The 22,387-nt window shown below is 40.2% G+C and overlaps 7 protein-coding genes across 7 annotated transcripts; 4 read left to right on the top strand and 3 right to left on the bottom strand.

The window, feature by feature from the left end:
* Window positions 1-1,378: 1,378 nt before the first annotated feature.
* Window positions 1,379-3,064, top strand: ATC70_010334 (uncharacterized protein; the record flags this gene model as incomplete). The annotated part of the gene is made up of 2 exons (XM_064829553.1): window positions 1,379-1,472; window positions 1,527-3,064. The coding sequence occupies 2 exons, from the start codon at window positions 1,379-1,381 to the stop codon at window positions 3,062-3,064; spliced, it is 1,632 nt and encodes a 543-aa protein (XP_064682055.1).
* A 298-nt stretch (window positions 3,065-3,362) lies between these two features.
* On the bottom strand, window positions 3,363-5,630 carry ATC70_010333 (Glutaryl-CoA dehydrogenase; the record flags this gene model as incomplete). Its single annotated transcript, XM_064829552.1, has 1 exon — window positions 3,363-5,630. The coding sequence occupies one exon, from the start codon at window positions 5,628-5,630 to the stop codon at window positions 3,363-3,365; it is 2,268 nt and encodes a 755-aa protein (XP_064682054.1).
* Window positions 5,631-5,976: 346 nt separating this feature from the next.
* On the top strand, window positions 5,977-6,519 carry ATC70_010332 (uncharacterized protein; the record flags this gene model as incomplete). Its single annotated transcript, XM_064829551.1, has 1 exon — window positions 5,977-6,519. The coding sequence occupies one exon, from the start codon at window positions 5,977-5,979 to the stop codon at window positions 6,517-6,519; it is 543 nt and encodes a 180-aa protein (XP_064682053.1).
* A 490-nt stretch (window positions 6,520-7,009) lies between these two features.
* On the bottom strand, window positions 7,010-8,424 carry ATC70_010331 (uncharacterized protein; the record flags this gene model as incomplete). The annotated part of the gene is made up of 2 exons (XM_064829550.1): window positions 7,010-7,486; window positions 7,555-8,424. The coding sequence occupies 2 exons, from the start codon at window positions 8,422-8,424 to the stop codon at window positions 7,010-7,012; spliced, it is 1,347 nt and encodes a 448-aa protein (XP_064682052.1).
* Window positions 8,425-14,844: 6,420 nt separating this feature from the next.
* On the top strand, window positions 14,845-17,030 carry MCM1_5 (transcription factor of the MADS box; the record flags this gene model as incomplete). Its single annotated transcript, XM_064829549.1, has 8 exons — window positions 14,845-15,180; window positions 15,247-15,379; window positions 15,436-15,537; window positions 15,597-15,868; window positions 15,937-16,634; window positions 16,695-16,785; window positions 16,841-16,905; window positions 16,967-17,030. 8 exons carry the CDS (start codon window positions 14,845-14,847, stop codon window positions 17,028-17,030), a joined length of 1,761 nt encoding a protein of 586 aa, XP_064682051.1.
* Window positions 17,031-17,224: 194 nt separating this feature from the next.
* Window positions 17,225-19,006, top strand: ATC70_010329 (uncharacterized protein; the record flags this gene model as incomplete). Its single annotated transcript, XM_064829548.1, has 5 exons — window positions 17,225-17,335; window positions 17,398-17,477; window positions 17,540-17,773; window positions 17,834-18,194; window positions 18,254-19,006. 5 exons carry the CDS (start codon window positions 17,225-17,227, stop codon window positions 19,004-19,006), a joined length of 1,539 nt encoding a protein of 512 aa, XP_064682050.1.
* A 336-nt stretch (window positions 19,007-19,342) lies between these two features.
* Window positions 19,343-21,140, bottom strand: ATC70_010328 (NADH-cytochrome b5 reductase; the record flags this gene model as incomplete). The annotated part of the gene is made up of 3 exons (XM_064829547.1): window positions 19,343-19,725; window positions 19,786-20,992; window positions 21,048-21,140. The coding sequence occupies 3 exons, from the start codon at window positions 21,138-21,140 to the stop codon at window positions 19,343-19,345; spliced, it is 1,683 nt and encodes a 560-aa protein (XP_064682049.1).
* Between the last annotated feature and the right edge of the window lie 1,247 nt (window positions 21,141-22,387).

The following is a 22,387-nucleotide window of genomic DNA, read 5'->3' as shown; positions in this document are numbered from 1 at the left end:
TTTTTGAGCGTCAATTTTGGCATATTAGCTATGTGAATTGAGGAAGCTACAGCATCTCAAAGTGAGTCGTTTTGCTCAAAAGCACGTAAGAAAAATGGTATTAGTGGCATACTGAGATTGAATTACAATTTCACATAAAGCCTACTTCATGCTAACCAGCTTTTATTTCATTTATCAGTAGATTGTTTCTAAAAGAAGGGACCAGAGGGGTATCTAGCGAGATTTGTTCAAGTGTTCATGGCTTTGGATTGAAGCGGTCAAAGTGCATTTATAACATGATGTAAATAATTGTTTTCATAAGCAAATCGCAACGCCATCACTCTTGAGTTAATTTTTATCTGCTCAGCATCAAATGGTAAATTATATGCTTTGAAATAATCAGCATTCTGGTATGATTCATAGTGGATACGGTTGAAGCGAACAAGGCTTTCGCAGTTTACAAAGATGGAGGGTCTAAGGCTTGATTTTCAAAGGTACATAAACTGTGTCTATGTATATGTTGCTGTGAGCCAGCGCAACCTGCAATTTCCACCTGACATAAATCAGTTGCCTTCATTTCTAGACACATTTAAGCATTCCAAGTACCTAGTGGTAAGTGTTATTTTGTTTATGTTTAATACGGTGCTAAGACGAAGCTTTATAGGAATCTAACGAGATGGAAGCATCAGAGTTCACTAGACTTTACATCAACACCGATAAATCTCACAAACCCTTCTTGCACGATGATGCGGGAGGCAGTAGTGATAGCAATAGCAGCAAAGACAATATAGCCAAACCTGCTTATTACATGCCACTGTCTGGGACAGAGCAAAATTCGCGCAGCCATAGCAAGTAAGGTATGCCAGACGTCAATTGTTCACTCCACAACACATCATTGAAGGAGGTATTTCCGGAGGCGCTGGGGTAGGACAGAAAGGGACCGAGGATATGCTTAGGTAGGTGAAACTGATAGATTAAGCCTGGTATAGCTCTGTAAATGGTGAGGCTATGGGACGATTTCCTATATCAATAGGCACTCTTGTTATTCAAGAAACGGCTGCTTTCGCCACAGTTGTATATAATAGCATCAGATGTACATCATACATCGACCCTTTAAAAACGTATATCGTCTCTTGGACATTCACCGTCGCGTAGCTCATGATTTGTTGATGACAATACACTTTATGAGTTATTTCACCAAACCTATGATTTTCGAGCATACCCTCTCAAATAAACGAACCGACATCTGAAATACCTTCCTTGATTTGACAGCAACCCTGTCACGACTGGCGACCATCTTTCCTGGATTGAAAGCCCTACTTTTGATGGCCCCCCCACACCCCTAGACAAAAATTAATTGCCCTAGTTTTTTTTTTCTTGTTCATTTTAGTTATCATCAATGAATAGACTTATTCTCACTAGAATCAGCACAGCAGCTACACAGCCTTTAAAGCTAAAGAGTAAGCAATGGGCATTAAGAAATGCAAACTCCAGTAAGTAATTAAATGGGTACATTCATCAAAGCGACTCAAGCCTATTTTGACAAGTGCGTTTTGCAAGCACCGAAGCCAGCAACGGAGAAGCTGTTCTTGAGCAAGCCATGGCCAACGCCAATGTCACCAAAAGAAACATTATTAAACAAAGCCATCCTGCAGTGCCACTGGCTACCTTTCACAGCCGTCTCGACTATCAAATTCGCCACAAGGGAGCACCAAAGAAATTCTTGGAAAACGTTTTGAACATTGTCAAGGAGATCAAGCAACACAACCTCACATTGGATCAAACCACATACTATGCCATTTTGACCGCTTATGCTCGCAACAGAGATCAAGAGGGCGTGATGCGTACTTTGAAAGAGATGAAGCAGAACGGATTGACACCCTCTGTCGACAATTACAACTTGGTATTAGAGACATTGGCTAATATGGGCCATGTCAAACAGCAAAACATTTTGAAGGAAGAAATGAAGCAAAATGGAGTGCCTTTGACGACATCGTCCTACTTCCATTTGCTGAGGGGTATGTGCAAGCAAGATGAACTCGAGTATGCTTTGGACACATTGGAGGAGATGAAGAAAATGAATGTACAAGCCAACTTGTCATGTTACGCTACCATCATCAGTGCCTCGCTTCGTTTGTCTGATGCAACTACCGCCTTCAGTGTGTTGAAGGAGGCAGAGAACGCTGGTTTGCCCGTGCAATCTCAACCTCGTCTTTATTTGGATGCTATGCGTGTGGGAGCCAACAATGATAGCGAAGAGATTGTCAACTATTGTTGGGATAAGGCGATTGGCACCTATTCTATGCGCCCTGATGAAGGAACCTTACTCAACGTGCTTCGAGTTGCTGCCAAGACTGGAAACACCAAACTAGCCACCGATACTATCCGTCAATTGAGTACGAGTGGATACCCCTATAAAGAACATTACTTTACGCCATTGATGGAAGCGTTCATTGTCAAGGGAGATCTCAAGAGTGCTTTCAATGTGTTGGATATCATGCGAGTGTCTGGTGTGTCTCCTACATTGCGTGCTACTTTACCTATTCGCAAACAGTTGGACAAGGATGTGGATGCCATTGACAAGGCCTATTACATTTTGGAAGAACTCAAGAAGGAGAACAAGGCTGTGGATATATCTGCTTTCAACGTGGTTGTTGCAGCCTGTGCTGATGCAAAGGATATAGAGCGCACCGTTGCCACTTACCGCGAAGCACATGCATTAGGTGTCAAACCCAATGTAGATACATACAACTTGGTGCTCGAAGCATGCATCCACACTCGCATGAAGGGCATGGGCAATGTTGTGATTGACGAGATGAAGAAGGCTGAAATCACACCCAACCTGGATACATACGCTAAAATGATGGAACTCTCATGCACACAAAAGAACTATGAGGACGCATTTGTGTATCTTGAAGAAATGAAGAGCTACGACATTGTTCCACCTGAACACTGCTATGTTCGTTTAGCACAAAAGCTGGCTTATGAGCAAGATCCCCGCTTCCACATGGTGCTTGAAGAAATGGAAACATTTGGCTACAAAGTTACACCAAGAATTAGAGCATTGTACGGCAAAAGTAAATAAACCTAATAGATCTGAGAATACACTGTGTACTAGAAAGAAGCGCGTTTCAATTGTTTTTGATATTGTATATATTGATTGATATTTTATTCGATACTACTGACTATAACTACTAACTATAAGATGATAAAAATAAGATGATAATGATATTTTTTTTTTGAAAGTGTGTGTGTGGAATGAATGCAATGCTTTTTTTTTAAGGTCTTTTTCGGTTTTTTCTGTACTATATGAACATAATTGTATCTAAAAAAGAAATTTACAAAATATACATTTACATTTTACATGGATAGACGACGACAGCTCAGTATTGGAGCAAGCAGTCTATGGGCGTCATGGTAGGGCTCTCATCAGAGTAATACGGGTGATAGTAGTCTTCCTCGATGATGGGGCTGTTGGCAACAGTGGTAGCAGCACTGTGTGTGTTGGGCGTCATGAGAAATGCTGGCATAGGTGAAGCGAGACACGATGAAGCATTGGATGAAGCATTGGGATACGCTGATGGATGATGTGTGTGAGAGGCAGGGAGCAGATACATGTCGCTGTGGGCTTGCGCTTGATCATAGATCAAGTCCTCTGTTGTGTAGTTATATATGGTAGGCGAGGTGGGCAAAGAGTACTGCTGCCAATCAATGCGTTGTTGCCATTCTTGAGGATACTGCTCATCTTCCATGATGTCTTTGCGGTCTGTTGTCATGATGGAAGGCAGGAACTCTTCTTCTACCAATGCTAATTGCTCTTGCTGTTGCTGTTGCAGCGATCTTTGCTGATAGGACAAGTCATAGAACAAATCCACATCTTCCAGCTTGATGATGGGCGGACACATGCTGTTTTCAAATATAGTGGGTGAGGAATGGCAAGACGAGTTGGCTGAAGAGGTTGAATTAGATAAGGTAGGTTGAATCACAAGCTGCTGTGTTTGTTGTTGTTGTTGCTGCTGCTGTGTTTGTTGTTGACATAGTGTGGGCGACAAGATAGATTTCACACACTCTACATCTTCAAATTTAGCTGACCAGTCTTCAGTATCATACAGGACTTGAGTATCCAATGCAGAGCGGTGTCTGTAAGGTGCTTGGCGACGTGCTGATCTTGTTCTGCTGCTGTTGCCATGACGACCGTTGCGAGTGCGAGCTGTTACACGACCCCTACTGGCTGATGCTGCTCTTGAGACTGGTGGATTGACAGCGACAGCGGCAGAATAAGGTTTTGTATCACTCTTTGCATAATTAATGCGACGTCTTGCTTGACCATTGAGTCGGCCACCACCGATAGCACCATATCCAGACTTGATACGAACTCGCTTGTCAACGTAATCATCATCATCGTCATCATCCCCTGTGCTGTCATCATCATTCTCTTCGCCTTGAGCTTCCTCATCTTCCATGTCCTCATCAGGATGGTACTTTCCCTCTTCATGCTGTTGTTGTAGTTGGCTTTGGGATGGCTTGTTGCGCTTATGTGTCTTCTTGTGCTGAGCCAAGTTGTCTGATCTGGAGAATCGCTTGCCGCACAAATCACAAAGGAAAGGACGCTCCAGAGTATGTGTTCTCAAATGACGCTTCATGTGCTCCAAACGCTTAAAAATTTTACCACAGGAAGGCAAGGGACATTCAAAATGACGCACTGCCGAATGATGATGGTGCTGATTGTGGTTATAATGCTCTTCTTTGACGGCTACTTGCTTTCTGGATGTTGTTGTCACGCGGCAAGATGAAGTGGAAGGAAGCGCAGAGAGAGTTGCTAGGGCTGATTCGGTGGATCTTCTTCTGGATCGGGTAGTGTTATCATCAAGTGCTGTTTGTTCATTTTGAGTTACACGACGTCTACGTTGTTTGTATGTGGGTGAGCCTTCAAACAAAGAGAACTGACCGAATATAGTAGAGGAAGCCTTTTGGAGATCACCTTCACGTGATGAGACGGCCAGGGACGACATGGCAGAGTCTGTATCCGAGATGGTGCTGCTCTCGGTACTTTGTTCTTGCTTGTAGATGGTATCGAGGTTGAGCTCGCACAATACTGATTTGCGAAATTCATCAAACATCGCTTGCGTAGTGTCCAAATTAATGGAAACAGCGGGGTGTGCCACAGCCTTTGAAGTAGGTTCCACACCCATTTTTTCACGTTTCAGGTCTCTTTCCAGGGCATCTAAAAATAACCTGTCGTGAGGGACAGAATACCAGTGAAAGACTTTTTGCTTCTTTTGTGTACGAATGCAATTGTTTTTAAACAATAAATCCAAAAACGCAGATTTGGGTTCCTCCAAGATAGCATCGGTGCCTGGCTTCAAATTGCGCAAATCACTGAATACACCTTCTTCAAACTTCTTTTGATTCTCAACGGGTCTTCCAAAGGCTTGGAATCGAAATGTAAGGCATCTCACAATGTCAGTGCCCGAGATGTAGAACTTGTCGTGCCATTTCACGCAGGAAATGCACTCGCCAGATGGCAGGTGGTGTTGTTTGATGGGTTCAGATTGTTCATTAGGTGCCGAGACGAGAAAGTCTTTGAGTTGATCTATCAAGACAAGCCGGGTGTCGACATTGTCACTGTTTGGAGTCATGGTTTCAGACATGATATATAAGAAATGTAGAAAGTAAAAAAAAAAAAAGTGATATAGAGAAAAAAGAAGGAAGAGGTAATACTTGATTTGATTTCCAACATGTTATAAGCTTAGTCTATTGTTTATTATGAGTGAAATATGTGTGATAACCAACCCTTTTGAGTCATGGGCTTATTACATTGAAGTACCTTCCGAATTCCTTTCAAACACTTTAAGGGTGGGTGTTACAGTATCAGATTTTATTTATCCAATGATATCATAAACAACAGAGGGATCCGTGTCAGCTTTTTCGTCTTTTTTTTGCGAGCTAAAAAGAAAAATGCATGGAAAATCCTCTCTTCCTTTTTGTAACTCTATTATGCAGCCCATCCTATTGCTACTATTCTTATTATCCTTCTTGGTCGCCATGTCGCAGCAGCAGCGCCTCTTGTACGAACCCAATGCACCAGACTACAGAGCATCCTGCTTTCAGCAGTCTCTGTTTGATAAGCTAGCACCAGACCCAGCATTATCCACATTTATGGATGTCTTGACCCAAGTGGACGACATCTTCAAGCTACTGAACAACACAGACAATGCGCAAGATAATCAGTTTACTGTCTTTTGTCCTGTGAACTCTGCATTTCAAAACGAATTGGATGTCTACACCCGAGATCATCTCGACGATTTCCTGCGAAACCACATCATTCCTAATAGCAAGATTGATGCTGATACACTCAAGCGATTGCATTCACCACTGCAAACAATGCTCCCAGGTGAAACAATCAAAGTCAAATACTACTTCTTCTCCAAACGCATCGTGCTGAATGACCATGCCATAGTGGACACAGATGCGATTGAAGCCATTAATGGTATTGCGTACAAAATCAACCATTTGCTGCGACCTTACGGAACAGGATGATGAAAACACTGTTAATGGGCATTCCGGTGGTGGAACACAAAAGCAAACCTTTTTTTTTTTGTTGTTGTTGTTGCAACCACTCTTTTGCGATACAGTTGAGCAGTTTATTTGTTTGTATATAAATGTTGAGAAAACATTTCTTTTTTATTTAATTTTTGCAAACATGGTAAAGATGGACGTATTTTTGAAGGAAAACTAGAGTGAAATGGGAAGCCTCCAATGGAGATATATCCTTTTTTTTTTTTTTTTTTTTTTTTTTAGGTGAAGGTGATACGAAATGCAAGAAAAAATTTATGATTTTTTTTAATAGTATTTTAAATGTTGGTTATCACAATAGAAGAAGCGAGAAACAAGGTGGAATAGATGTATACATGTATACAGTATGATCCCTTCTTCTTGAAGGAGTTAGTAAAGGGGAGGGAAACGAGGAGGTGAGCGAGAAAGGGGGCGTAAAAGTGTTGAAAAAAAAAGGGGGGGGGGAGAAGTAGACTTATAAATTCAATAAAAAATCTTCTTCTTTTGGAGTTACTATGGGTTCTTCAGATGGAGTGGCTTCTTGCAGGAGAAGAAGAGGCGTAGTATTTGTGTTGTCTTTTGAAGCAACAGCAGTGGTAGCTACGTCCTCGCTGGTAGTGGTAATGGCTGATACTGCGGTATTCAAGTCTTTGGTATCATCATGTTCATCTGGTGTTGTGGTTGTTGTGTTTGCTGCTGTGTATGCTGCAGCAGTGGTATCTGTTTTTTGCTCGCTACCTTCCTCCACCTCTTCTTGCTTGATGGCAGGCTCTTCCTTTTTCGTCAAATGAGCGGATAAATCCTTGTTCATACCAAAACTATTAATACGATCCTGATCAAATATTTTTTTAAGCTTGTCATCACAAAGGATAAATCTTCTATCAGCAGGATCCTGGAGATCATTGCCTTTGATGTATTTCCACAGCTTTTGAACGAGTTCCGGTCTTGAAAGCTATATCACACACACACACATAATATGAGCATATACATCCCTGCACGCTCAACGCACTCTGACACTACCTCCTTTTCGCCATCCATCAGCTCAGATAATGCTGGACTCAAGATGAGTGGTTTGTTCAGTCCAGTCTTTCTCTTGGGTTTAGGTGGTGCATTGGGATCAACAACCTTGGGCACCTTCTTCTTTTTAGCCTTGGTCTTTTTCTTTTGAATACCTCCTCCTGCTTGTTGCTGTAATAAATGATCCTCCAACAAGTCTATATTATTTGCACCAGCATTGGCCTTGCGTTTCTTGTTCATCTGTAGGTTGTGAGGCTGCTGCAATTGCTGTAAATGTTGCTGCTGTTGCTGGTGATGGTGTTGAGCATACAGCATCTTGTTCAGGTTGCTATCATTTTGGTGTTGGAGCGATACATTATAATGTGCCATTGGACTGTAATTTGATAGATAAGAAGGCTGTGAGTTTGTGCTACTGGTAGTACTTCCATTGCTATTGTATCTCTGAAGCAGTATTTGGCTGTTGTTATGGTTATTATTATGTAATTGATGATGTGCTTGTTGTTGATGATGAGGATGATGATGTTGTGGTTGCTGCTGCTGTTGCTGCTGTTGCTGATGATGAATATGAGGAGGAAGAGGGTGCTGCTGATAAACAGGCATATAGTGCTGTTGCTGTTGATGCATTTGCTGTATTTGTTGCTGCTGGGGACTCATTTGATAAAACTGATTAGGCGAGTATAAACCCTCGTTTTGATGAACAGGCATTGGCTGCTGTTGGTGCATTTGCGGATTCAATTGCTGTTGCTGGTACAATCTTGAATCAAATCCAAAATCCAATCCATCAAGAAAAGAGGTAGTCTGGGTATCCGTTGCATGATTTGTGCTGGTGTTTGGTGGCATGGAGAACACGATCCTGCTATCTTGATCTGGCATTGTCATTTTATTTGCCTGATAATCAGTATTTGGAGCTGATGTAGTTGCCGTGCTATGAAAGGTATGTAAATCTGCATTTTAATAGTAAGCATCTCTCGCTATTTTTTTTTTTTTTTTTTTTTTTACTCCTCCCCCTTTCGCCCCTTTTTCCCTGGGCATTTTGTTCAATATCCCATATACGATTTGATACTTGCCTTGTAAAACAGGATTTCTATCCATTTTTTCTCGATTTCAAAGGATTGTTTAGGTACTTGTTGTATGAATGATGTATCAGAAAAAAATTGTTTTCAAAGAAAGACAGTAACAAGATAAAATTCCCACTTTTTTTTTAATCTTTTTAATTAAAAAAAAAGAAGGTTAATATAAAAGTAAAAAAGGAAGAAGAAAGGGAAGAGAGGTAAAAAGGCGAAAGAGAAAAAAAAGATGGGGTGTAGTATTGGAGGGTGATTTGGGAAAAAGAAGGGACCTCTTCACACTGTAAATTTATCCCAATGTGACTAGTTGATTCATCCGATCAAGAGCCAGTCTTGTCTTGTTGCTTGTCATGATTGGCATGGATCATTGACATGTTTTCTATCTGTTCCATCAGGGCATTGCAATTGCTTGTCAAAGTTAGTCTATCCTTCGTTTGTTGTTTTGAAATCCAATACCTAAAGATAATCATCCATGTTTGATTTGCATAAAACATCAACAAAGGTCTACGTCACTTTCAGATGGGTAATACAAGGAAAATTAGGGGCCATGTTTGAATTCAATCCAAAAGAGTCCATTTCGTTGAAGAATCGATCGATATTAGCTTACTTGACCAGATCAGATAGGCTTGAAGTTGAGGCCAGTGAGCCATGCTGTTTTCAAAAGAAGTTGCTCCTGCCAATGGCAACAAAGATAATCCTTGTCCTGAATGAAAAAAAAATACATGGCTTATTTGAATTTTGCTTTGTTATTTTTACATGTATAGATTCATAAAACATCCCATGACTAAGAGGCCCGTTCCCAAATCAGGCTGAAATATCAGTTTTGAGGATTATTGATGGAGTCATTGTTTGATTTTCAAAGTCAAAGATGGTTAAGCCTCTTCCTGTTTTCTGTAACATTGATCCGCTCGTGTTTGGTGTACTTTGTGTTGTCATTACTCTGATTTGCAAATCACGTTGTTTATGCAACTATTGCATAAAGTCGTGTTATGCTTTACTAGTACACGAAACTTTTTTCTCTTTGCTTAAAAAAAAAAGTGATATTGGCCTTTTTTCGTTGATATTCACATTAAATAAAGGTACGGTGCTTGGCAATTTTTTGTGCATACGGATCACGAAATTTTTTGGTACCTGGATTCCAAAAATAAAGTTTAAACGCCATTCGAAATCGTTTGACAAGTTAGAATATGGCTGAAAAGAGCCCAGACTTAAAATTGCACCATGATTTGCACCATCGTGTTAATTTTAAAAAAACTGACAAATACTGTACCAGCAAGGCATGCTCGAGATAATTTCAATAAATTTTATGTTAGATTTAAGAGGAAAATTCTTTTTGATTATTTAAATCATTTTTCTTTATTTAGGAGCTTTTTAATCGCAAAATTATAATCTCACGTTGTTGACAGTGGGGAGAAAATATGATAATACTATGCAATCAGCATCCAGCTACACAACATAGATTAGTCTACAGTAATTCCCTTGGCGTCCAATCTAGTAACAAGATAACTGGCTCTAGAGCCCTTATGAGGGCATTTAATGCTTTTGAAAGGTAATAAAAAGATGTTTGCGCATTAGATAGTGCAAATATATAGCGTTTCATCCCATAAAATTGCAAGATGACTTCCTCTCCTTCTGTCGTATTTAGCACCACCATCTGCTGCCCCTTGATGATCCCAAAAATCTCATCATCAGCCAATAAATAATATGATTCCTTACAGGGAATCAATCCACCAAAAATAAATAAATATATAAAAAAACTGCAATATAAGGGTCATAGCTTTTGCATGGATGATGTACGGAGCCTTGTTGATTGAAAAGCCAAGCACATCGGATGTGCTTATCAAATCATCCAATGAAACAAACCAAGACTACCTAGAATACCACACAAACCTAAAATCCGGCACCCTCACACTCTCAAGCATCAACAAGGAAGAAGTTGATCTTACAAGCATTTTGGTGGACTGGCGCTATTAAATATATACTTCAAAGAGAAACAGCATGTCTAACAATAGTATTATGCATCTGCTTCCACTTAGCTCCAAAAGCATCTATTGTTGCCTTCACGATTAGAAGGGCATTAAGTTTGTCAGTTGACCTTACCAGCTAAATTTAATTTAAATGTTGATTAACTGTCTGCTTAAGATTGGCCAGATTTTAGCATTTTTTGATTTAATTGATCTATTTTACCAGATTCGACTATAAAAATCTGATGATAATCCCATACTCCTTTAGGCTTTCCTGGAGTACTTTTCAAGGCGCATCTAATGGTACTAAGTAATATAGATGTTTTGAATAAACGTATCGAATGATTTATGAAAATATGAAAAGAGGTTTCTGGCTAAAAAGTCGAAATTTTACATATCAAAGTCCCATGTTGTATTCAAAGATACAGTATTAACAAAATAAGATAGATTTCAAAAAAGGAAGACTATAAAAGTAACCAGATACGAAAACTTTCTAAGATTTATTAACTGATTCAAACACATCCTATTTATAAGAGATCATTACTGATGAATCATCAATCTATCTTGTTGTTTCAACTGAGTCATTACATCGTATCATGTTTATCTAATATCAGTCAATTGAAGGATCTGATTCGTTCAATCAGCCATGATGATACGATCTGTAGCCATCATTATCCTTCACTATCAGAGACCATCATAATCGATTATATGATTCACTTCTGTGTCGAACCTAATGTCCTAATGTAGACAGTGAGAAACAATGTAAATCATGATCCGACTCTTGCTGAGTTACTGAATGTCCGCAACCGCTACAGACTCAACATCCCACAAAGATGATTTCAGAGGTTGCTTTGAATCGATAGAAATATTTTGATTCAAGATATACCACAGTAAAAGTCTTCATTTTTGGGGTCAAAAACGCGATCGTTTGATTTTCGATGAAAACCATGAGGGGTACCTCATGCTTTTTGGTAGAATTTTGGCCATTTTTTTTTGGTCCCCAAAAAATTGAGCAGAAGTATCAGAAAGTAACTGCCAGATGAGAGCAACCGGTTGGGGCTATTCTGACAATCTAAAACGGCCATGAACGTGAGAGAACGCAGCTCAAATGCACTCATATTTTGCTGTATTAGGGACACTAAGGACTAAAAAATGGAAATACCTGTATTCTTCTTGCCCGTATATGAAGTAGCTACGTGTATATGGATGTAGAGCATCACATAAGAATCAGATCCACATATAATATGAAGGGTTTTCATGCGCAAGTAGAGGGTCAGCTTGAACGTAGTAGTATTATGATAAGATACGCAAGGGCAAACGGTAGCTCGAGCTGTCGCTGCGCAGGTTGGTTCTCACCGAAGCGAAGCGAAGATAGAGAACCATTCGAAGCATAAACACTCGTAATAAACAATGATAATGACATCTGTATATATATAGAGAGATAATTAAACTATTCGAAGACTGTATGTCGCCATAGAAGCGTACTAGCATCAATAGGTAAACATAATTAAACAATGCTTCTAGCAACTTTAACAAGGTATTGAAGCCCAGAAACGAAGGGTTTGTGCGGATTTAATTATAAGCAGAGCTTCCTTTAATTCTTTCAAGCTAATCCATCATTCTTGGCATTTTCCGTAGATTCGCTATTCATTTCAGCAAAAATGTTGATAAAATATCAACTGTTTCTTAAATGTATAATTTACTAGTGTTCTTTGATAAACTTGACAATCTCCAGTCTTCATTGGGGATTGAATCAAATCCCTTGTTTGCGAAAACATGAGGGCTTAAAAGTTCTGTGCGCCATCCCATTACTGATTTGTCTTCATTACACAACTTGTTGACAAGACTTTCGGATTCAGGAGAATATTCATATTCTTTCAATTGGCACAGGTCCCCTTTGGCTGTGAATGTGCTTGTTGGATATTTGTCTGTAGCTATTTCACGTGAAATTTCAACTGCCCTGTTGATAATACCATCCGAGCTGTCGTAAACGTAAGTAAGGAGCTCGTAGTAACCTTAAAATAAATTTCTTTTGCCTATGCTCGATGGCTTCATTGATATCGTGAAATTAATCTTCATACATACTTTTAGTGCTGGTTTTATCAATGAATGGACCAACATGACGTGAAGACAATGCAGTAGGATTGTAAGAGCTTTCAAATGAGCTGCTACTTGTAGATGAGCTATATATTTTGCAAACTAGCGTGATTAATTATGAGAGATGGATTGAAACCAACCCACAGGCAGTGCGACCAAATCATCGTCTTACATTGATGTTACATCGCTGCATCATAAGCAAGGAAAGCTCGAGATTAAATTCAATGTTCCCTTCTCTAACCAAACACATTTCACTCGAGCATATAACTTGAATCAATTGCCTATCAAGAGCAAGTTGCTTGTCAACACAAAGTTGTTGTGAAGTAGCGTTCACGCTATACAACGCCCTATTGGAATCAGTGAATATCAGCTTGTAGTACTCCTATAGATATCAAATATTTAGTATTTATTTGTTCATTATAATGTACGGGTTGAGTAAGCGTAGATCTTGGATCAAGTACATTTGTGTATACATCGAAAAAGTGAATTCTGAGTGAAGCAGTTTTTCCAGCTCAGCGCGTTAACAGCGTTATTTTTTCGTGTTTTTGCGTAAAAAGATTTAGTTCAGGAAGCTGTAGCTTACTCAATTCACATGTTTGAAATGTGAATATTAACGCCAAAAAACTAAAAAAGCTTGGCTTTTTAATGATGGTAATATTATTTAAGTAGTACGTCTAGATCTTGTTCAATTTGCTTTTCAAATTTACCTATTCAAAATCAGTTTGCTTGCATTTCTCATCTTGACCGACGGTACCCAAAAGTTTAAGCAAACTGAGCAAAATTGGTATCAAATGATACGCAAACACGTAAGAATTCTTTTAAATATTACTTTTGAGCTGCTTTAATATTGTTAGATAAGCTTTTGGTACATACTTCCTTGGAGCTTACCAAGCAGGCTGCTACGGTGGTGCTTAAATACATTTCCTCGCAGGCTTCAAAATCGACTCGACTCATCATTTCTGAACATCTTTTAAACGTTTTCAAGTGCCACTCCCAACTGTAACATAAACTATCTAATAGGTAGTTTATTTATTATTATTTTTTTTAGTATATTTTATCTTATATTTTATCCGTATGTTCATATCTAAATTGCACCCGCCTCTTCACCATGACCTCCTACTCTTGGTGTTCGTGGCTCAATCAATAAACAAAATTTAAAAATAAATAAATAAACGTTTTAACAAATTCGACTATATAAGTCGTCGTTGTCATGCCTTACTTCTTACTACAATAACAGACAGCTCGCCGAGGCGCTTCTAATGGTACTAATTTCATAAACCTCTATAAATGGAGATATCGAGTAACACTGAAAAATATGAAATGAGGGTTTGGGCGAAAATGTCGAAATTTTACATACAAAGTTCTCAAAAAAATAATCTTTAGTGATGCTTCGAATCTCCAGTATTATTTTGATCTAATATATATCATAGAAAAGTCTTCGCTTTTGGGGTGAAAAACACGATCGTTTGATTTTTTACTATTTTCCCTTGCTATTACTCATGGATAAATGACGATTTTCATCGATTTGTCATGACCCAAAAAAAAATTGAGATATAGCATCAGGAAGTAACTGCTACTCGAACGCAATCGTTTCGTGCCAATCTGGCGGACTAAAACAGCCTGTACGATGAGATATCAGTGTTAGAAAACAGCCAAACTTGGCTGTAATTTAGTACGTTATTGAATGGAAAGCCATAAATTTAGCACAAAGTATCTATAGAAACACATTGTTCGTTTCGATCTGAATGTAGTGGGCTGTATGGATATCAAATTGTAGGTTGTCATCGTTCTGCAATGCTTCCAAGCAGGATAGACATATCTGATTTAACATTAAATACTACATTTCTTACTATCTAGGTCACTGGTGTCGCCTTCACAAGCTTCCACAAGTGCACAATCTTCAAAGGTCATACAACTCATAAAGTCTGAACATCAATATGGAAACTCGCTTACCAAATTTCGGCAACACCAACGTCATGCAAGCCAATGAAATGAGTGTTGTATTAGTATTCGACCCTATAAAAGAAGTCCTGTTGTTTTTTGCAAGCCATTATACCTCTCTTTCTTTTCGCTTTGACATACATAGTATACACATAAAGATATCCTTTTTTTTGCTAGTCATCATTACCTTCCTCTATAACGCCTATAGCTGATATCATTTTCCCATGTCCAACAATTTACAACCGCCGGGCTCACCATTGTCTCCTTTATCGCCACCCTCCCCGTTCCAACCAGCCTATTCAACAGACCAAAAGACGATTTACGACGTCTTGTATTCAGCCGACAACCCACCTGAATTCTATGGGTCTCGTCAGCCGGTTAAATTGGGCGCCTGTCCTCATATTGTGAAATTGAAGCAGAAGCTCAAAGAGAACGATGGAAATCAAGAAAACAACATCTTTGAAAACTATCGGTCATTAGTTCAGTACTCCATTCTATGGCATAAGAGTAGAAAAATCAAGTATACAAGCGATGGAAAAAGGCGAAAGCCATTGAAAGAAGTAAGTAGCCAGTTGTCATAGACATGATGCGATATACACACAGCTAAACTCTCCATCTATTCGTAGCTACCTTTGCCTCAGTGCAGCACTTGCCTTGATCCATTATCGCGTTTGCATGCCTGTCTGCACTGTGTGTACATTGGGTGCTGGCGTAAAGGGCATTTGAAAGATCATCAAAAGGAGAAGAAGCATACATTTGGTAACAAGCAGAGTTGATGATTTGGCAATAAATGGGATCACTAATACGCAAATCAGCAATGGACTTTGATCGACATACACTTTTCTGTGGCGAATGCAATGATTATATTTATGATATCGAGATAGATGAGAAGGTTGTGCGAAGTGAGATTGTATCAAGTATGACAAAACACTCTGATATGGATGTAGCATCAACACTAAGGGTTTGTGATTTGTAGAATCTAGAAAAAAGAAGCAGCGAATTCAATATACACTATGGGAACCTACGAATCAAGATATCAGCACCATTGTCAAGAATTCAGCTATCAACTCTTGCCAAGGCATCCGTGGGCTATGTAACATGGGCAATACATGCTTTATGAATGTGATCTTGCAGAGCCTGGTGCACAATCCACTTTTGAAGGCTTACTTTTTGAGCGATCGACATAATCCCAAAAACTGTCAAAAGCAATTTTGTATGTGCTGTGAGATGGATGATTTATTTACGCAGGTAGGAAAACAGTGGATGTGGTACATGCAGATATCATGGTTATACTGACGAAGCCGTATTGCCCACAGTTTTACTCTGAAGACAAGAAGCCGTACGGTCCATGTCGGTTCCTCCAATCCATGTGGATGAGTTTGAAAGAACTAGCGGGATATGCTCAACAGGATGCTCATGAGTTCTTTATCAGTGCCTTGAACAACATTCATGCTGGATGCGAAGAACAAAAGCTATCTCACTGCGAATGTATTATCCACAAGACATTTGCGGGGCTATTGCAGTCCAATGTAACATGTCTCCGCTGCAGAAATGTAACCACTACGTGTGATCCCATGCTGGACATCAGTCTGGGTTTGCGACCTGTGGAGAAAAAGAAGAAGCAAGCCCCTGGATCAGTCGCAGCCAACAACAGCAGCAGCAGCAGCAAGTTGCTAGGTGGAAACAACAGTAATGGCATAACGGATAAAAATGGACGGCGTTTCAGCGCTGACGATGCTATCCGAGGCAAACAAGGCAATACACTGCTCGATTGCTTGGATCGATATACACAGCCAGAGAAGCTGGGACCCAATGAATACAGTTGCAGTAAATGTGGAAACACCTTTCAAGAGGCAACAAAGCAACTCTCCATTAAGCGTATACCTCCAGTGCTGAGTATTCAATTGAAACGCTTTGAGCATGGCACAACATCCACGAGCAAAATTGAAACCAAGATCAAGTTTCCAGCCGAACTTGATCTGACACCATACACAAGTAGCAAAAAGAGGGATGCGTAAGTTGGAGCTGCACATATCAACAACAAGGAAATACAACACTTACATGTATTATGCAGGGACAATGTCTACACACTCTTCTCCGTAGTGAATCATCAAGGCAAGATGGATACGGGACACTATACCATGTACGCAAAACATAGAAACGAGGTAACAGGATCTTCATATCAAAATTTATGGTGCGATGCCAACTCTATTTTCTCAGTGGTTTAGATTTGATGATCACAATGTAACAGTGGCGTATCAGAAGGATGTGCTTGATAGCAAGGCGTAAGTAGAGATCAAGAAATCGAGTATTGTAGCTGGATTTTAATTCATAAACAAAATTCAGGTACATGTGCTTTTACATCAAGAAATCACTTGAATACGAGGCTATTGATCCCTTCTCCATGTAAAAAAAAAAGTATGATGGCTAGAAATTCGGGCCGAATGATTTCGGAAATCCTTGCAAGCACAACTTCTGCTACAGGACCCGTCTGCTGTTACACCAAGTGACTCTTTCAATTTACATAAAATTCTTTGCACCACATCCTCCTTTCTTTTTTTGCTCTTTCTTTTTTTTTGTTTTTGTGATTCTATTGAAATAAAAATGGCTGTATTATCCACTTTGGTGACCTCACTCCCCCCTCTTTCCAACATTATCTTGTATGCTTTTCTTTCCTTGGTAGTGTACATTGTATTTGATATTGTCAATCAACTGGTAAGTGTGGAGAAGGGATCAGACGATAGTGTGGCATCGAAACTGATCAAACGACATTGCAGTTTGGCCCCAAGGATGCCAAACAGCCTCCTGTGGTGTTTTCATGGATTCCTTTTATGGGCAATGCTGTTGAATTTGGCATGTAAGTAGAAAGAAACGAGAAATAGCGTCATTTCAGCTGATGTAAACGCGTGCCATCTGTAGCAACCCTATTCAATTCTTGCAAAACTGTCAAAAGAAGTACGGCGATGTATTCACCTTTAGAATGGTTGGTAAGAAGGTCACGGTTCTCTTGGGTGCTGATGGAAATCAGTTTGTCTTCAACTCCAAACAAAACATGTCATCTGCTGCTGAAGCTTACAACGACATGACCAAATACGTCTTTGGCCGTGAAGTCGTCTATGATGCTCCTCATAGCGTCTTTTTGGAGCAAAAGAGGTTCGTTTGTCTATAAGCAGCGATCAGCTGGAAACCATAACTCATTTGCCCTTCTTATAGATTCATCAAGGCTGGCTTGAATACAGAGTGTTTCCGTCAACATGTGCCTATGATTGTCGATGAAGTTACTGATTTCTTCAAGGGTTTCAAAAAGCCCACGGGCACTTTTGACGCTTATCACACCTTTGGCTCTTTGATTATCTGTACTGCCTCTCGTTGTTTGATGGGCAAGGAGATCCGTGCTGGATTGGATGGAAATGTCGCACAATTATATTACGATCTTGATCAAGGCTTCCAGCCCATCAATTTTATCTTTTCCAACTTGCCTCTGCCTTCATATCGTAGACGTGATGAAGCTTGTAAGAAGATGGCTGAGCTCTATTCTAGCATTATTCAACGCAGAAAGGCCGAGAATGATAATGTAAGTAAAGAGAAATTTAGGCAGGAAAAAGACACTGTGGAGCTAATGGCTGTACACAGACCAATGCTGATTTGCTCCAAGCTTTGATGGAATCCACATACAAAGATGGTACTCCTGTTCCCGACAAGCATATCGCTGGTATGATGATTGCCGTCTTATTCGGTGGCCAACACACCTCTGCTACAACCACTGCTTGGACTCTCCTCGAATTAGCCGCTCGCCCTGATCTTATTCGTGCCTTGCGTGAAGAACAAATCGAAAAGTTGGGTTCTCTCAAGACTGATTTGACATTTGAAAACCTCAAAGAGTTGACCTTGTTGGAAAACTGTGTTCGTGAGACTTTACGTCTTCATCCACCCATCTTCCAAATGATGAGAAAGGTGATTGCTGAAAAGGTGACATTTGAAAAGACTGGACATGAGATCCCCAAGGGCAACTTTCTTTGCGCTGTCCCTGGTGTAACCCAAGTGGATGAGACCTATTTCAAGGATCCTCTCAAGTACAATCCCATGCGTTGGGTCGATTTAGACGATCCCGTTCATAATATGGAGGCTGGTGATGATGCAGATGTCGACTACGGTTTCGGTGCTGTTGGTATCTCTTCAAAGAACCCCTTCCTGCCTTTCGGTGCTGGACGTCATCGTTGTATCGGCGAGACTTTTGGCTACCTGCAAATCAAGACCATCATTGCCACCATGATCCGTATGTTTGATATCGAGTTGGAAGGAAAGAGTGTTCCTAAGCCTGATTACACTTCCATGGTTGTTGTTCCTGAAAAGCCTGCCAACATCAAGTACACTTGGAGAGAGTAATGAACGGCTCTCTTTCTATTTAATATCTTTTATTTATATATGTTTTCGTTTATCTATATACTCCTGTATGATTGACACATCGATTGTACAACAAAGCATCCCTTCTATTTAACGTTTCTTTATTACTCTTTTACTCTTCAAATTCCACATTCAAAATTTCTTTAAATCAACCATCACAGCACTAATAATAAATGGTCATCTTCTATATCTTTGTTTGGCTGGCAAAAAAAAAAGGAGGATTTGAAGTATCACGGTGTAAATAATAGCAATGCAAGTGATGTTTATTTGAATGATGAATGGAGAGAGAGATATTTAATGAATGAGTTTTATATAATCTTAACGGTTTTCAGAGGTGGCGACTAGGAGTTCAAGCTCGCGAGGAGCATCGAAACGAGGCATGACAACCTCGACAAAGTGCATCTTTTCTGGTTGAGCAGAAATGCTGTTCATGGCGGTCTCAAATTCTTGACGTGTAGAGACCTTGCCTTCGAAACCAACCTTGGAACAGCCAGTCGAATAATTGCGGTCGAGATGAGCACCAAAGAAGTCAAGAGTTTTGCTGTATTGCCACATTTGATAGTTGTTGTAATCTCTGTCAGGGCCATGAATGAGCTTCTCGATAAGGTAGCCGTCGTTGTTCAACAGGAAAATGACAGGTGTCAGTCCATGATGAAGGAATACAGAAATCTCCTGGAAAGTCAATTGGAAAGAGCCATCGCCTACAATCAAATAGCCGTATGTTAGTCGTCTAGTTGTATTAATACACTTGTGTTACTTACCAACAAAGAGGAACAGTTGACGAGATCTATCAGCAATAGCAGCGCCAACAGCAGCACCAACAGAGTAACCAATGGAGCCCCAGAGAATTTGACTAATATATGTAGTGTCCTTGGAACTTTGCATGTTGAATACACCAAATTCAGAGGTACCGGTTTCAGCAACGACAATACTGTTGGGCTTGATGTATTCAGGCACTTTGTTCCAGAGATAGTTATGAGTGATTTCCTCGGTGCTGTTATCGATAGGAGCAGGTCTGATACGAGGAGCAAAAGTCAGGGCAGATTTACGTTCAGGCAGAGCAGCGGTCAACAGAGGCAGCAACTCAACCATGCCCACCTTGGGATACTCGGCATGATAAATGGTAGTGCCAAAGCTATGCAGAGAGATGGTCTTGGTTTGGTCCAAACCATAAGAAAAGTTACCAGTATTGAAATCAGACTTGATGGAACCCAACTCAATCAACAGATCAGCTTGTTCGATTTCAGCAGTGATACCCTCAAGAGTAACATTACCAGTGTAGACACCGCGGTAGTTAGGTACATCTTCATCGACAGCACCTTTACCCATGGGAGCCGTAAACGTAGGAAAACCAGAGCGTTGAACAAAGTCATTGACTTCCTTCTTGAGATGGTGACGAAGGACACAGCCATCTACGACGATAGCAGGATGCTTAGCATGGTTGATACATTCGAGGATTTTCTTGATGGCAATGTCTTGCATCACTTGAGGGTTCTTGGCAGGCAGCAATTGAAGAGAAAGGACAGCGGGCACATCCACCTTGGCCATGATCAAATCAATAGGAATTGAAATGTAACCGGTACGCTTGCTAGTATAAGCAGTTTGGATAACACGGTCGATCTCAGTAATAGCATTTTCAAGAGTCAGCTGAGCAGTAGCCACAGAGATCTTCTCAGACATCTTGACAAAGACATTGAAATCTCCATCACCGAGCGAATGGTGCAACATGGCCTTGTCTTGTTGAGACTTGGTAGTGGGAGCACCTACAATGTGAATGACAGGCACCATTTCAGAGTAAGAGCCAGCAAGACCATTGACGGCCGAAAGCTCACCAACACCAAATGTAGTAACAATGGCACCACAGCCCTTGACACGAGCATAGCCATCAGCAGCATACGAAGCATTCAATTCGTTGGCATTATTACCCCACGTCATGTAGCCACTGTCCTCAATAATATCCAAGAGAGGCTACTTGTGAATGAGTATCCAATGACTACCAAAAATGAACAATTCCCTCACTTACCATGTTGTAATCACCAGGAACACCAAAGACGGTATCAACACCGACTTCAGAGAGACGCTTGACGAGATGTTCACCGATAGTAATAGAAGGCATGTTTGATAGTTTGATATTTAATTATTTGAGTAATGTACATTTGACAGTTGGGAATGTGGTCTCTTTTATATTGATTCAATGCTCAGGGATCAAGGCAGAGATTACGGGCGATAACTATATTGACTTTGAAAGTGAAATGGCGCTTGATCAAATGAATCAGCCAGGCGAAATAGACCTGCAAGATTCACGCAATTGATTTCTGCCGCCTAGTTATTGTATGTGGATTGAACAACTTCGCCAAAAGTCATGTAAAATGTGTATGATGTGGAGAGGATGAACTATCACAGTGTGCCTTGACATATCACACACTGGCGAGCAGAATTAACAATAAGCTACTCACTATAATAGAGGGGAGTTGCGGACATCTACTCCGATCAGAGCCATGATCCATGCTCATTTTCTAGCTAATCTCTCATATCCCGATAAACTGAGCGAGAACAGATTACTAATCCTTCCGCAAACACGTATTTGATACGAGTCTCTAGTGATTCTAAAGTAAACCTAGTACCTGAATTATATCAAAGTGATGTAACTAGGTAGATTGCCTGTATGATAAGCAGATCACTCAAATGAATCATGATGGCGACGAATTGTGTGGTAAGATTTCGAGCATTTATCCCTATGAACAAGCTTAGCATACACTCCAGATAATGCACATTGAAGAAAAGTTAACCATCCCATTGCTTTGACACATTGACCTTAGAAAGGCATAGCGCTCAGCGGGATTTCTAAAGATAACAAGCGATAAGCGTTGATAAGTTTGACATGAAACCATTTGAGGTCATATTAAAGTTATCGCGAAGGGGGGGTGCTCCACACAAATTTACCTGAAATGTACATTTCATAGGCTGCTGCGGCTGACAATACCGTTCGTCCCCATTATCTTTGGTCTCACTCGTCGCTCCATGGTTTTGATGGTTTCAAAAGGTACTGGAAATGTCACACAGGGATGTTTAGAATCGTTCAATGCTAGGAACCAAGACTATTAACATGCCATTAAATCCGATATGTCAGGCTTGCAGCCTTAGGTTTGTTTCTGATAGTTGACAGGGTTCATAAATAGGAACCAGTACTGCCAGCGTATATGGATGGCATTGCCTCTCGAGCGCCATGACATCATTCAGTGTTTAAACAAGTGCATACATTGAGAACACGCTGTATGATTGCTAGCATGAGGCAAGTTCTAATCCTTTGGATCTCTACTCAATTGACAAGTCCTAACAACCTGAACAATTGGTGTAATATAA

The sequence above is a fragment of the Mucor velutinosus genome (genome assembly GCF_035048745.1).
Source record: "Mucor velutinosus strain NIH1002 chromosome Unknown tig00001564, whole genome shotgun sequence".
Lineage (NCBI taxonomy): Eukaryota > Fungi > Mucoromycota > Mucoromycetes > Mucorales > Mucoraceae > Mucor > Mucor velutinosus.
The sequence above is the reverse complement of the archived record's forward strand: the minus strand, read 5'-3'. Positions and strand labels throughout refer to the sequence as shown.